This window comes from Monodon monoceros, unplaced genomic scaffold (genome assembly GCF_005190385.1).
Source record: "Monodon monoceros isolate NGI ecotype Baffin Bay Population unplaced genomic scaffold, NGI_Narwhal_1 Super_Scaffold_18, whole genome shotgun sequence".
Lineage (NCBI taxonomy): Eukaryota > Metazoa > Chordata > Mammalia > Artiodactyla > Monodontidae > Monodon > Monodon monoceros.
The window spans coordinates 73670956-73685034 of NW_021703774.1; the positions used below are offsets into that span (position 1 = coordinate 73670956).

Sequence of the window (14079 nt, forward strand, 5' to 3'; positions counted from 1 at the left end):
GAGAGGTGGAGCCAGAAAAGACAGCCCGGGCCGACCTGCCGAGAGAGACGGCAGGGGCGGATGGAGCGGATGATAGAGAGACAGGGAGGTTTATGAAGACCGGCGATAACCTAGATCGGGATCCTCTCCCCCTCAAAGCCAAAACAAAAACAAGAACGTGAGCTGGGAGGGCGCGTTACCCAGGACTGGCAACTGGAATTCACACTCCCTAGGTGGTACAGATAGTGGTCTGGGCAGGTCAACCGTTGGGGAAAAGTTTTATGGAGGGTACCGATGTGTAGGGCGACTCCGTGGAAGAGAAGTTAATATTAATACACATTTCTTCCAGTTTACAAAGCCTCAGGCCTTATTTGAGCCTCAGGAGAATAACCCTGAGTACGAGGTACATATTATGATCTCCATTGCACAGAGAGAAAAGTGAGATTCAGAATGGCTGAGGGATTTGCAGACACACTGTAAGTGCTGGCAGGAATAGAACTGTCTGTCTCCAAAGCCCTGGTCTGTTAGACCAAGTGGCTTTACAGACAAGTTCCAGGTGAGGCTTAAACTTCCTACTACCTGGTATCTCTCCCTGATCCACTGACACGTAAAAATTCCATCCTGTCTACTGCAATGCCCAGAGGATGCCCTAGCTGGGGAAGGCTCTGCTGATCACCCCTAAGCCAGATCTGCCTCAGAGCCCACACACCAGCATCTTGGTAACTTCATTTTTCTCCCAGTACCCATTTAACAGGAAGAGGAAAGTCAGGAAACCTAGGTTTGGGTACTAGTTTCATCACTGCCCCGTGGTCTTTGGTCAAGTCACTGAATTTCTTTGGGCCTCAGTTCCTCTACATATTAAGTAGTGACTGCCAATTCCATCAACAAGGAAAGATAGGGCAATATATGAGATAACCCATGAAAGTCCTTTAAAAATACAGTATTGCCCTCTAGGGCTAATTACTAAATAATAATGAGCTAACGAACACATTGCCTGGCATATGGTAGGCAGCCAGTAACTTCAAAATGAATACAAATCCCTGGCACAGAGAAGCAGGAAAAAGAAAGAACCCCTTTTTTCAGAGATGTCTCAAGATAAAAGAAAATGTTGGCCAAATTAAGGAGTGGAGTGGTCTTGGCTTTTTCTGGTATCTGTCAAATAAAGGAGGGGGCTTCTCTCTTTTCCGAGGCCCCCTTTTCCCCTAATCCAATAATATTCCTCTTAACCTCTTTTCATTTACCATACTAATTAATTCCTGTATTTTAGACTCATATAGAAATGTATCCTTTCAAAATGCTCTCATATATCATTTCTTTAACTCTTTAGTGCCACCTTGTGAGGTATATATCAATAGAATAAATATTACTCCCACTTGGAAAATGAGGAAACAGGGCATGGCAAATCAACGGACTTGCCCAAGTTTACACAGCAAGTTACTGGCTAAATAGATTAGAATCCAGGTTTTCTGACTCCACTCTGTTTAGGTTTCATACACACACATACACACACACACACACACACACACACACACACACACACACACTCCCCTTCCCACCATCTCTATTTCCCACCCTTTCTATTTAAAAAGTGATTTAAAAAGAATGAGAAAATCCAGGGTATCTTCATAAGTAAGGAAGCAAAATGTCCCATCGTACTGGTAAGAACACTACCCTGTTTGATCTTTTGAGGGCTTGCTTGCCACGTAGATAGGAGCGGTTTGGACTTTTAGTTTAAATAGATTCTGGTTTATGGGGAAAAAAGTAATTCATGACTTGCCCCATCTTCCTTTAGTCAGCAAATATTTGAGTATGTCCTGTATGCAAGGTACTAGGGTCCTATGTGCTATATCAGGCAGGAGCTGGAGCTTTGTGGAATATCAGGCAGAGGGACTCCTAAAAAATCAAAACCCTCCAAAGTAATTTTCAGATTCCAGAACAGATGCATGTGGGCTGGAGAACCTTCCCTGCCTATTTGCTCCTGGAGATGTTACATAAATCTCTGGTTTTCTCTCTCATTAACCTGCACCGCTGCACTGCCTCATCTTATCATCCTGCCCCTACCTTCCCTTACTTTGTCTCCCTTTGTCTTGCTACTCATCCCTCTTCCCATAAGCCATACTCCTTCCCTGTCCTGTGCTTCAAGCTTTACTTCTCTCTACCAGGTGAACCTTGTGGCACCTGACTTGGGTTCTATGAACTGAGACTATTTCTGAAGACCAACTCGAAAGTGAGAAATCTCAGAGTAACAACTTATGGGTTCCTTTTCTCATTTTCACAGCACTGTCTCCTCAGTGAGCTTGACATTACCGCACACACAAACCACAAAAATAACTCAGATAACTCAATGTCCTTCTTTGGTGGAGATAAGACACTGGTGGGGGGAGCTTCCCTGGCGGCGCAGTGGTTGAGAGACCGCCTGCCGATGGAGGGGACACGGGTTCGTGCCCCGGTCTGGGAAGATCCCACATGCCGCGGAGCGGCTGGGCCCGTGAGCCATGGCCGCTGAGCCTGCGCGTCCGAAAGCCTGTGCTCCGCAACGGGAGAGGCCACAACAGTGAGAGGCCCGCGTACCGCAAAAAAAAAAAGATACTGGGGGTACTCATGGTGGGGTTACCTCCCTAACTCCATCACCATGGATAAGACACAACTGTCAGTAGCTTTATTCTTAAATTGACTATTTTATAAGTAACTCCACTTAAGCGACGAAGAAGTGAGCCATCAGAGATAAGGATTTTGAATTGCTGCCTGCATATTTACTGGGCAAAAACTGTTATCCAAACAGTTGTTTACCTAAAAACAAGCACCTTGGCTTTTGTAGAGTAAATGGGACATAGAGGTTTTGACTAGGCACTTCAATCTCTGGAAGAGAGGTCATTAAAAGCATGAGACCTTAATTAGGGCTTCCCTGGTGGCGCCGTGGTTGAGAGTCCGCCTGCCGATGCAGGGGACACGGGTTTGTGTCCCGGTCCGGGAAGATCCCACACGCCGCCTGTGCTCCGCAACGGGAGAGGCCACAACAGTGAGAGGCCCGCATACCGCAAAGAAATGGAAAAAAAGCATGAGACCTTAATTAAAATGACGTTTTTAGGGACTTCCCTAAAGTCCCTAACCACTTCCAGTGGTTAAGGGTCCACGCTGCCACGGGAGGGGGACCCCGGTCTGGGAACTAAGATCCCACATGCCGCGTGTGCGGCCAAAAGATTGAAAAAAAAAAATGATGTTTTTAAAGGGAAAAAATAAAGGACCAGTAATAATGTAATCAGCTCCGTAAATCTTAAATAAAAATATGAATCTTTGATCCTTAATAAAGAAATGCCAACTTCTGGCATAAAACATCCTGAAGGTAAGGCTCATTTCTTAGACTTAAAAAAATTTTTTTTTTGCCTGCACTGCACGGCATGCGGGATCTTAGTTCCCTGACCAGGGCCCCCTGCAGTGGAAGCAAGGAGTCATAACCACTGGACCACCAGGGAAGTCCCTAGACTTCTTGATATTGTTAGCTGAGTAGGCACGATGGAAGCAGGTGAATAATGAGGAGAATGATATTAGAAAAATCTCTGTCCTTATTCTTATTCCAGAGCTATCTTGCCAAGAGAAAGGCAAGCACAGGTAATCCTGCTTGGAGGAAGGAGGTTTCTGTTTATTTGAAAAGACTATGTAACTTGTAAAACGCTGCATTTAAAACTTGTCTCCCCTAGCCTTAAAAGTAAGGCTGCCTTACTTTTTTTATTATTAAAAAAAAAACCAAACAACCAAAACAGAACAGAACTTCTTAGATCTTAGCTCTTAGCTGTAATATAGACAAAAGGCTTAGGGCTTCGCATGAGTGTAAGGTGAAGAAACAATGGTGGAGAGCTGAGAGGAATGGGGAAAAGGGAGATGGATCAGATGACCCTTCACCTCTTCCCTCTACTTCTTGAACTGCTGATTAACGTAGTGGATGACAGGAATCCAACCATTTTGTGTAGTGATTTTGTATCCCCAACTTGGAGACAGCAGTCAATCTTATTTACTATTATTAGTCAAATTTCCTTGGGTGGTTTACTATATACCTAAGTTCTAAGTGTTTTAAATGTATTCTCTCATTTCATTTAGTCCTTATGCTCCTATGAGGAGGTACTTTATTACTCTCCTTTTTTTTTTTTGTTGCAGTACGCGGGCCTCTCACTGTTGTGGCCTCTCCCGTTGCGGAGCACAGGCTCTGGACGCGCAGGCTCAGTGGCCATGGCTCACGGGCCCACCCGCTCCGCGGCATGTGGGATCTTCCTGGACCGGGGCACGAACCCGTGTCCCCTGCATCGGCAGGCGGACTCTCAACCACTGCGCCACCAGGGAAGCCCTACTCTCTTTTTATAGATGAGGAACCTGAGCCACAAAGAGACTTAATAACATTTCCAAAGCCACATAACTTGACACAGATTTGAGCCTAGGCTATCTGATGCTAGAGAATGTTAATCAACATAAAAGGTCTAAAAAATTTATTACAAAGCACCAAAGAGGGACTGTGATATGATTTGAGCACACGATAATTTCCTGGTATTAATGACATTATCAGTTTCCACTGCTTTCAAGAGAACTGAAATTGACACCAGTGGTTAAGAGTCCACGCTTCCACTGCAGGGGGCCCTGGTCAGGGAACTAAGATCCCACATGCCGCGTGGTGCGCCCAAAAGATTGAAAAAAAAATGATGACTCGTTTTTAAATGAGTCATTTAAAATAAATAGATAAATAAAAAACCAAATAAATAAATTTATTTATTTATGGCTGCATTAGGTCTTCGTTGCTGCATGCGGGCTCTCTCCAGTTGCAGTGAGCGGGGGCGACTCTTCGTTGCAGTGTGTGGGCTTCTCATTGCAGTGGCTTCTCTTGTTGCAGAGCACGGCTTCTAGATGCATGGGCTTCAGTAGTTGTGGCACGTGGGCTCTAGAGCCCAGGCTCAGTAGTTGTGGCGCACGGGCTTAGTTGCTCTGCGGCATGTGGGATCTTCCCAGCCCAGGGATTGAACCCGAGTCCCCTGCATCGGCAGGTGGATTCTTAACCACTGTGCCACTAGGGAAGTCCCATTGACATCAGAATTTATTATTTGTCTTGACATACTTTAAATATCCTTTGGGTAGAGGCAATGCCTTCTCTAAGTATGGTGTAAAGCCAGCTCATACCTCATCACATAAATTCCCATAAATAGTTGTTAACCCCAAAGAAACAAAAACAAATCACTTGTGTCTTTTCACAAAATGGATTTTTATTGTAGTCATACATGGTTTCTCAGTACCACAGAAAATTGCAATTTAGGGACAATTTTTGGATGGTTCTTACAGAAATATGATGGGTTTTCAGAAATGAGTTGTTCAGGAATGTGGTTAATGAAAAATAAAAGGGGTCAAGAGAAGAGTCTATAGTATGTGCATCTAATTTTTACTTTTTAAAACTCCTTTAAGCTCTGATAACCCTTTTCTCAAGTAAGATCCCAACAAAATTCGCCAGAAACTGAAGTGATTGTGCTATCAAATACAAGGAATACATTTAGTTATTTGATAAAGAAAACATGAGAGAAGTGTGTTGGAATGGGCTCAGACTTATTCTCAACTCACCACTGGAGTCTTGGTGTCTGTGCCAACAGTTCAGGAATCAGCAGGCTACCTGGAGATGGGTTATAACAAGAAGCACAAAACCCAAGTCTCTTCTCCAACACCCCTCTGGTCAGTGGAGAAAGCCTGCAGCGAGGCAAGAGGGGAAGTTGCGCCATTCTTCTCACCTCTCCATCACCATTTCATCTTCTGCTTGCTAACCTTGATGTAACTTGAGAGCTGTCCTTGCTTCGGCTGTGCAGTCCAGAAGCCAGAACTTCCTCTAGGAAACTGACCAGTAGACTTGAGGTTACTCAAGGGAAAAAAAAAAGCATCTCCAAAACAGAATGTCTTGCTCATGACATTTAACTAGATGAAAGGTTATCATGAATGGAAGAAGCACTGGTCTGATATTTGGGTGCAGAATAGAAGCATCAGTTGAGCACTAAAACATCCAGACTAGAAGGAGAACCCCTTTGTGCGCTTCCCCAGGGTTCTCACTGTCTTTTAGCGTTAAACTTGTAAGATCTGTTAAGACTAATATTTCAAGTTTGAAATTTCTAGTCAGGAACTCAGAAGTTTTAAGGGCAAGGCTACTATTGTACATCAACTCAGAACCATGTTCTATCAGCACCTCTTATCTAAACTCTTGAAACTGCCTCAGAACTTGTATTGTGCCTCTAGTCTTTTCTTTATCCAGTCTACTCTCCAAAGTGGCACCAACTTTCTAAGATACAGATTATATCCTGTTGCATACTCTCCCCTTGTCTGCTTTAAAACCTTTCTTTTGCTTACAGAATAATACAGATTAAAATTCAAGGCCCTTCATAATGTGGCCTCCTAATAATACTTGTATTTCTTTTGTTCTGAGAACTGGTTTGAGCTGTGTGTGTGTATACATATAAACGTAGTATATATATATATGCTACTATCCTCATTTAAAAAATGAAGAAACCAAGCTATAGAGAAGTTAAGTGACTTGCTAAGATCACAAAATCTAGTTAGTGTCTTAGCTGGGATTCAAACCCAGCTCTAGAATCTGTGCCCTTCAGTACCACACAATACTCTCACTTGTCTGGTTCTATCTCCCACCAACCATGCAGCCTATGTGCCTTCCATGCCCAACCACTCACTGTTCCCTAAACATGTCCTGAGCTTCCACACCTTTATGCTTTTGCTCTTATTATGTCCTAGTCTGAAATGATAGACTACCCCTTCTTTGTCTGATGAAATCCCTTTTATCCTTTAAGGCTGAGGATTAAAAGCCACCTTTTCTGTGAAGCTTTCCCAAACTCTCCTCCATGCTGAACTAATCACCCCATCATTATTATCACTTTGTCCTAGTGCTATTTTAGCACCATATTATTATTAATTAGGTACTCTATACATTATTGATGCCAAAATAGACTGTGAGTTACTTAGGGTCGGACTAACACTTATTCATCTTGGATCTCCAGGGTTTACCACAGAGGCTGACACCTAGTAGGTACCAAATAAAGGTATACGGAATAAATGAAGTACTTAAAATAGCTACCCATTGGCAAGAAAGCCTTCTCTGTAACACAGGAGTTTTGGGGGCATTACTTATAAGTATGCTGGACTCGTTCTCAGGATACAGATCTATAGCAGATTGAGGGTTGGAGAAATGACCAGGTACCTTATTATTACCACAGCTGTGCAGTCTCAGACCTGGAAGATTCTAGGTTTAGAAAATTTAAATTCCAAACTCCTTTGCAAAAGAAGAAAATGGTGAAGTAGAGGGAGAGGAGCAGAAGCTAAATTCATCTATTCCTCTACTGAACACCTCTGTTAATACTGGCACCTCTGTCTAGCCTGGCTCTTTGGCCAGTTGGACAGGAGACACTTTGAGGCCAGAAAACAAGTGTAAGGAAATGAGGCAGCATTGCCTTTCTTTTTTGAAAGATAACACAGAAGTTATTGATTAGGGACTTTTAGTAAGAATGAAACAAATATGCTGGGAAACCCTATAGGAATTTATGAGGTGATCTTTGCTTCACATGAGACTCGTACATGTGCAAAGGAAAGGAGTAACTTTCCTGAAATTATACTTAAAGATCCTCCTCTGTGTATCAACAAGACCCCACATTCTTTTTTTTTTTTTAATTTTAGGTATCTATTCTTTTTTTTTTTAATTAATTTTATTTATTATTTTTGGCTGCATTGGGTCTTCGTTGCTGTGCACAGGCTTTCTCTAGTTGCAGCGAGCAGGACTACTCTTTGTTGCAGTGTGTGGGCTTCTCACTGGGGTGGCTTCCTTGTTGCGGAGCACGGGCTCTAGGCGCACAGGCTTCAGTAGTTGTGGCTGGCGGGCTCTAGAGCGCAGGCTCAGTAGTTGTGGCGCACGGGCTTAGCTGTTCTGCAGCATGTGGGATCTTCCCGGACCAGGGCTTGAACCCGTGTCCCCTGCATTGGCAGGCGGATTCTTAACCACGGCGCCACCAGGGAAGCCCAAGACCCCACATTCTTGACTGCAAAGAGAAAACACTATTTATATTTGCCAGGCCTAATTTTGTTCCCCAGGGCCGTTGTGGTTTTTAAAAAAGTATCTATTTGGGGACTCTGATGAGTCATTGCAGAATGCTTTAAAAATTATAGGTGATGAACATATTGGTATCTGTACCCCAAACTTTAGACTATGTTTAAAAACAACAAAAAAGAATGATTTTTCTTTTCTAGATTTGTTTTGAATCAGTCTTACTTAAAAAGCAAACTCAAAAATCCCCTTCCCCTGTGGTACTATAATCTAATTCAATTCAGCTCAGTTCAATTAAATTTAACCAGTATTTACTGAGCATCCATTATGCGGTAGGCACTGAACTAGGTGTTCATATGAACACTTGTTATGACTCCTAACTTTAAGGGGCTCTCAGAGAGATACACAATCACAATGCAACATGAGAGATGGTATAAACAGTGATGGTACCAGGAGCTAATCTAGTGGATTAGCACTATTGCTTGCCTTGGTTTGTGCTGTCATCAAGGGTGCTTTCCCAGCTCTATGTAGAGAAGGAAGGTGGGCAGAAAAAATCCCTGATTTTAAAAAGTCAACCTCAAAAAGTCTTGCATCACACATTGAAAAACAAGTTTCTTCACTTTTAAGTCTTTGGTAAGGGACTAGACACTAACATTTATAGGATTTTAAATTTTAATTACTAAAATAATTGAGCTAAACAACTGTGTTCCTAAACAAAGCTACATATTATAACAAAACTCTATCTATCTATTTCCTCTTTTTTTTTTTTACTATACTCCACAGATAGAAATTACATGTGAGTTTCTTATTATAACAAAGACATTGCGGGAATTTAGAATCAAATCTGAAGAGTGGTATGATGAAAAACATGAATGGACATTCTGGGGGGCAGGAAAATAGAAAAAGACTTACAGGAAAATAATGAGAAAAAAACCCAAGATATTTGCCTTAATGGAGTAATAAGCTTCTAATTATAGCCAAATACTTAGCTGGAACATAGGAATTAGTGAGAGAGAGGGATAAGATGGAACTTTTTTTTTTTTTTAAGACTTATTATTATTTATTTTATTTTTGGCCTTGTCGGGTCTTAGTTGCGGCACACGGGATCTTTTGTTGCAGCACATGGTATCTTTTGTTGCGGTGCGTGGGCTTCTCTCTAGTTGTGGCGTGTGGGTTTTCTCTTCTCTAGTTGTGGCCCAAGGGCTCCAGAGCACGCAGGCTCTAGCTGGGGCGTGCGAGCTCAGTAGTTGTGGTGCGTGGGCTTAGTTGCCCCGCAGCATGTGGGATCTTGGTTCCCCGACTAGGGATGGGACCCATGTCCCCTGCATTGTAAGGCAGATTCTTTACTACTGGACCACCAGGGAAGTCCCAAGATGGAACTTTTTTTTTTTTAACATCTTTATTGGAGTATAATTGCTTTACAATGTTGTGTTAGTTTCTGCTGTATAACAAAGTGCATCAGCTGTATGTATACATATATCCCCATATCCCCTCCCTCTTGCGTCTCCCTCCCACCCTCCCTATCCCACCCCTCTAGGTGGTCACAAAGCACCGAGCTGATCTCCCTGTGCTATGCAGCTTCTTCCCACTAGCCATCTATTTTACATTTGGTAGTGTATATATGTCAGTGTTACTCTCTCACTTCATCCCAGCTTAACCTTCCCCCTCCCCGTGTCCTCAAGTCCATTCTTTACATCTGTGTCTTTATTCCTGTCCTGCCCCTAGGTTCATTGGAAGCTTTCTTTTTTTTTTTTTAAGATTATATATATATGTCAGCATACGGTATTTGTTTTTCTCTTTCTGACTGACTTCACTCTGTATGACAGACTCTAGGTCCACCCACCTCACTACAAATAACTCAGTTTTGTTTCTTTTTATGGCTGAGTAATATTCCATTGTATATATGTGCCACATCTTCTTCATCCATTCACCAAGATGGAAACTTTAATACCTCAAAATACTGACTACAGTTGTCAGAGCTACTGCTGTGTTTTATACCTCTTTGCTTTTTGCACATACTATTCCCTCTGTCTAGAAAGCTGTCTCATCCCTCTCACATTTTATCTAGTGGAACGATGCATCTTTTAAAACCCAACTCGCTCTCACAATATTCCTCTAGGAATTTATTTGTTTACATGTCTATTTTCCATGTAAGCCTATGAGTTTTTTGAGGGTACAAGTAATACATGAATACATTCCTTTTGTAAAAGTTTTAAATAGTATACATAAAGCTCAAGTCTTCCGTGACTCTTCTTCTCCCCATTAGTCTCTCTAGAGATAACAATTTGATCAACAGACATTTATTAAGCACCTATGTGCCAGGCACTGTTCCAGAAGCTGTGAATATAGCAGTAAGTGAAATAAAAAAATTCTGCTCTCATGGAATTTATATTCCACTGGGGGAGGAGGGAAGATAAGCAAAATTGACCCTAAGTAAAATATAATAATAATGGTGAAAACATATCACTTACTATTTGCGAGGTACTATTCTAATGAGATAGAAACTATCCTATTTTACAAAGAAATTGAGGCACAGGAATCAAGTCTTATATCTTGAAAGTGACCAGGTCGGGATGCAAACCCAGACAATCTTGTTCTCTTATTCAAGAGAACTCTCTCTAGTATGTTAGATGAAGAAAATGCTATGGAGAAAAATAAAGCAGGTTTGAAGGAGACTTGGAGGTGATAGTGGTGGTGTGATTTTAAGTCTAGTGGTCAAGGAAGACCTCACTGAGAAACTGACACTTGAGCCAAGACTTGAATAAGGCAATGGAAGACATATCTGGGAGAGGAGCAAGCGCAAGGGGTCCAAGGCCTGGTATGTTCAGGGAACAGGAAGGAGGCTGGTGTGGCTGGAGTGAAGTTGGGTAGTAAGAGATGAGATTAGAGAGATTAAGGGAAGGGGATGGAGGGGAGTGTGAAGATGAGATCATGTAAGGCCTGGTAAGGATTGTAAGGATTTTGCTTTTTACTTTAAGTAAGATGGGAAACATCTGGAGGGTTTTGTGCAGAGATGTGACATGCCCTGAATTACATATTTTCTCAGGATCGCTCTACTGCTGCATTGAGAACAGACTACAGGGGTTAAGGGTAAGGCAGCTGTAATGATCCCGATGGGAAGTGATGGTGGCATGAACCAGGGTGGTAGTGGTGAGGGGGCATCAGATTCTGGACACACTTTGAAGGGAAGGATCACAAGATTTACTGGTAAATCAGGATGTAGGTGAGAGAAAGAGGGGAGTCACGAAGACAACAAGGTTTTTGGCCTAAGAAATTAGAAGAATGGATAAGTCTGAGGGGTATTATATTTAAGAAGAAATATCAGAAGCTTGGTTTGATCATTGTTAAATATGGATGTTTATTAGACATTCAAGTGGAAGTGTCAAATAGTTAGATATATAAATCTGGAGTCTGGGGGAGAAGCTCAGACTAAAAATAGAGGTTCTCAATGGGGAAGGGTGTGATTTTATGCCCAGAAGACATCTGGCAATGTCTGGAAACATTTTAGGTTGCCATAACTGCTGGGGTGCTACTGGCATCTGGTGTGTAGAGGCCAGGGATGTTGCTGACCATCCTATAATGCACAGGACAGTTCCCCACAACAAAGAATTGTCTGTCCTCAAATACTAACAGTGCTGAAGTTGAAAAACTCTAGACTAGAGATGTAAATCTGGGAGTCATTAGAGGATAAAATTTAAAGCCACGAGACTACATGGGAGTGAGGTGCAGACAAGAAGAGAGGCAGTCCAAGGACAGAGTTCCAGGGATTCCAAAAACAGGAGAAATGAACAAAAGAGACAGAGAAGGAATGGCAAGTGAGGGAGGAGGACTAGGCGAGTACAGTCTCGGGAAGCTAAGTGACAAAAGTCTTTCAAAGTGAAGGAACTGATCAACCGTGTCAAATGCTGCTGCAAGTAAAATGAGTACTAAAAGTTGACTCTGACTTTAGCCATGTGGAGATCCCTGGAACCACAACAGAAGCAATTGTGGGGATTGATGGGCATGAAAGCCTGAATGGAGTGGCTTAAGAGAAGAGGTAAGGTTTAAAAGAAGGTGGAGGTTTAAGAGAATATATAAGGAGAGGAATCAGAGGCAGTGAGTAAAAACAACTCTTGAAGAATTTTGCTATAAAAGAGAACAGAGAAATAGTATAGAATGTGGAAAGAGATAGGAGGTTAATAGAAGGTTTTTAAAGATGGGGAAAAATCCTAGCTGGTTGCTTCTGTGAATGATCCAATAGAGTGGGAAAAACCCATTCAGGATTGAGAGAGGAGCAGGTTTGGAGTGATGCCCTGGGGTAGGTGAGGGGATGGAATCTGGCGCCCCAGTAGGAGGGCTGGGCTTAGCCAGGAGCATTCTCCACTGTGATGTGAAGGCAGAGGATAGCAGCGGTAGTGGGAGCTGTGCAAGTTCTCTTCTAATGACTTCTCTTACCAGTTAATGTACACCTCGAGTAATATCTTCTTGATGTGTGTATCCTTAGTATAAAGTAGATGTTGAATTAAGTATTTGCTGAAGGAATACATGAATCAGATTCATGTTTTTTAAAGAAGTTAAGACCTCAGCTTAAATGTCACCTATCATGCTATACTTTTGCTAAAGATTCAACAGCAATTTTGTCAGGAGTAAGGAAAAAGTCTGGCTTTCAACATTTATGTCGGAAAATATTAGGAATCTCACACACACACATCATCTTGCTCCTCACTGGATGTATATACTTTACCCAGAAAGAACTCATTATTTCTCAAATGGGCTGTACCTTTCCCCACCACCTCCTGTCCTCAATTATGCTGTTTTCTCAGTCCTGAATGCTCTTTCTTCCTATGGAAATCCAACTTACTCTTTAAGGTCTAGCACAAATGCTCTCTCCACTGTGAAGCATTTCCTGATTACTCTGCCAGAGTTAATTATATCTATTTTGGATGCATTTTATTTAACTTACATACATTAACACTTCTCAAATTTCTGTTCCTAAGAACCCCTAACAACAGAAGACAATGAATCTATTAGTCCTGAGGGTACAGTCCCTTACCAGCTTACATCTTTCTTTGAGGTCTGGTATTTTGTTTTAAAAATACATAACAATTTTGTTATTTTTCACAAAAGGACCTTTTAAATTTCAACATAAACATATTTTTGACAAGGAATTTAAATTAAATTCCAGTTAAATTATTTAATTCTACCCCTGAACATCCCCTCTCCCCGGCAATTCTAAGAAAACAGACACTCCAAAAGATGTGTCATGTTTATTTGGTGCCTTTGTGTGTCTCTGGTACTAATCATATCCTAATTTGAGAAATACAGATTTGTTTAAGTCCCCTATCTGGACATAAGATCATCAAAGATAGGGACATCTTATTTTCTTTGTATTTTAGGCCCTGCTTTGGAAGTGTACTTTATATAAAGCAGCTACTTAACAAGTATCTTCCCTCTTGCTCCCAAACAGTATCATCAAAACATTCTGTCAATATCCTTGGCTCACATTTTTTTCTTGCTGCTCTCTGACTGAAGCAATAGTAATAGCAATAGTAAACAAAACAAAACAAAAAACCAACAACTCAAATATCTGTGGACAGGTGAATGGAGAAGCAAGCTGTGGTATGTTCACACAGTGGAATGGTACACAGCACCGACAAAGGAATGAACAAGGTTACATGGAACAATACAGGTGAATCTTAGAAGCATGTTGAGTGAAAAAGTATGATACAATTTTTTTATTAAGCTCAAAAATAAGTAAAACTAAACAATGCATTGTTTAGAATTAGTGATAAAAATACAACTCTCCCCATCAAAGCAAGGGAATTAAACACAAAATTTAGGATAGTCCTTACTTGTTGTAGGGAGATAAAGGATGTAATTTCAGCAGATCACACAGATAGATCCATGTTACTGGCAATTTTCTAGTCCTTAGGTGAAGGATCCAAGGGTATTCATTATATTTTCTAACTTATATTTACACATACTCTTTAATAAAAACATTATATTAAGATAGAATTAAGAAAAAAAGTTATATCTATAGGGTTTCTATACTCTGAAGT

The 14079-nt window shown here is 41.5% G+C and overlaps 1 protein-coding gene across 2 annotated transcripts in view; it reads right to left on the minus strand.

The window, feature by feature from the left end:
- Positions 1–5202: 5202 nt before the first annotated feature.
- The window catches only part of VPS45 (vacuolar protein sorting 45 homolog), a 66661-nt gene continuing 57784 nt past the window's right edge, over positions 5203–14079 (minus strand). Inside the window, exon 15 of one of the 2 annotated variants that reach the window (XM_029228506.1) lies at positions 5203–5838. In XM_029228506.1, coding sequence (XP_029084339.1) covers positions 5751–5838 — 88 coding nt within the window. In that variant the 3' untranslated portion in view covers positions 5203–5750. The remainder of the gene's footprint in view (positions 5839–14079) is intronic. The other variant, XR_003794422.1, reaches the window with a different exon arrangement.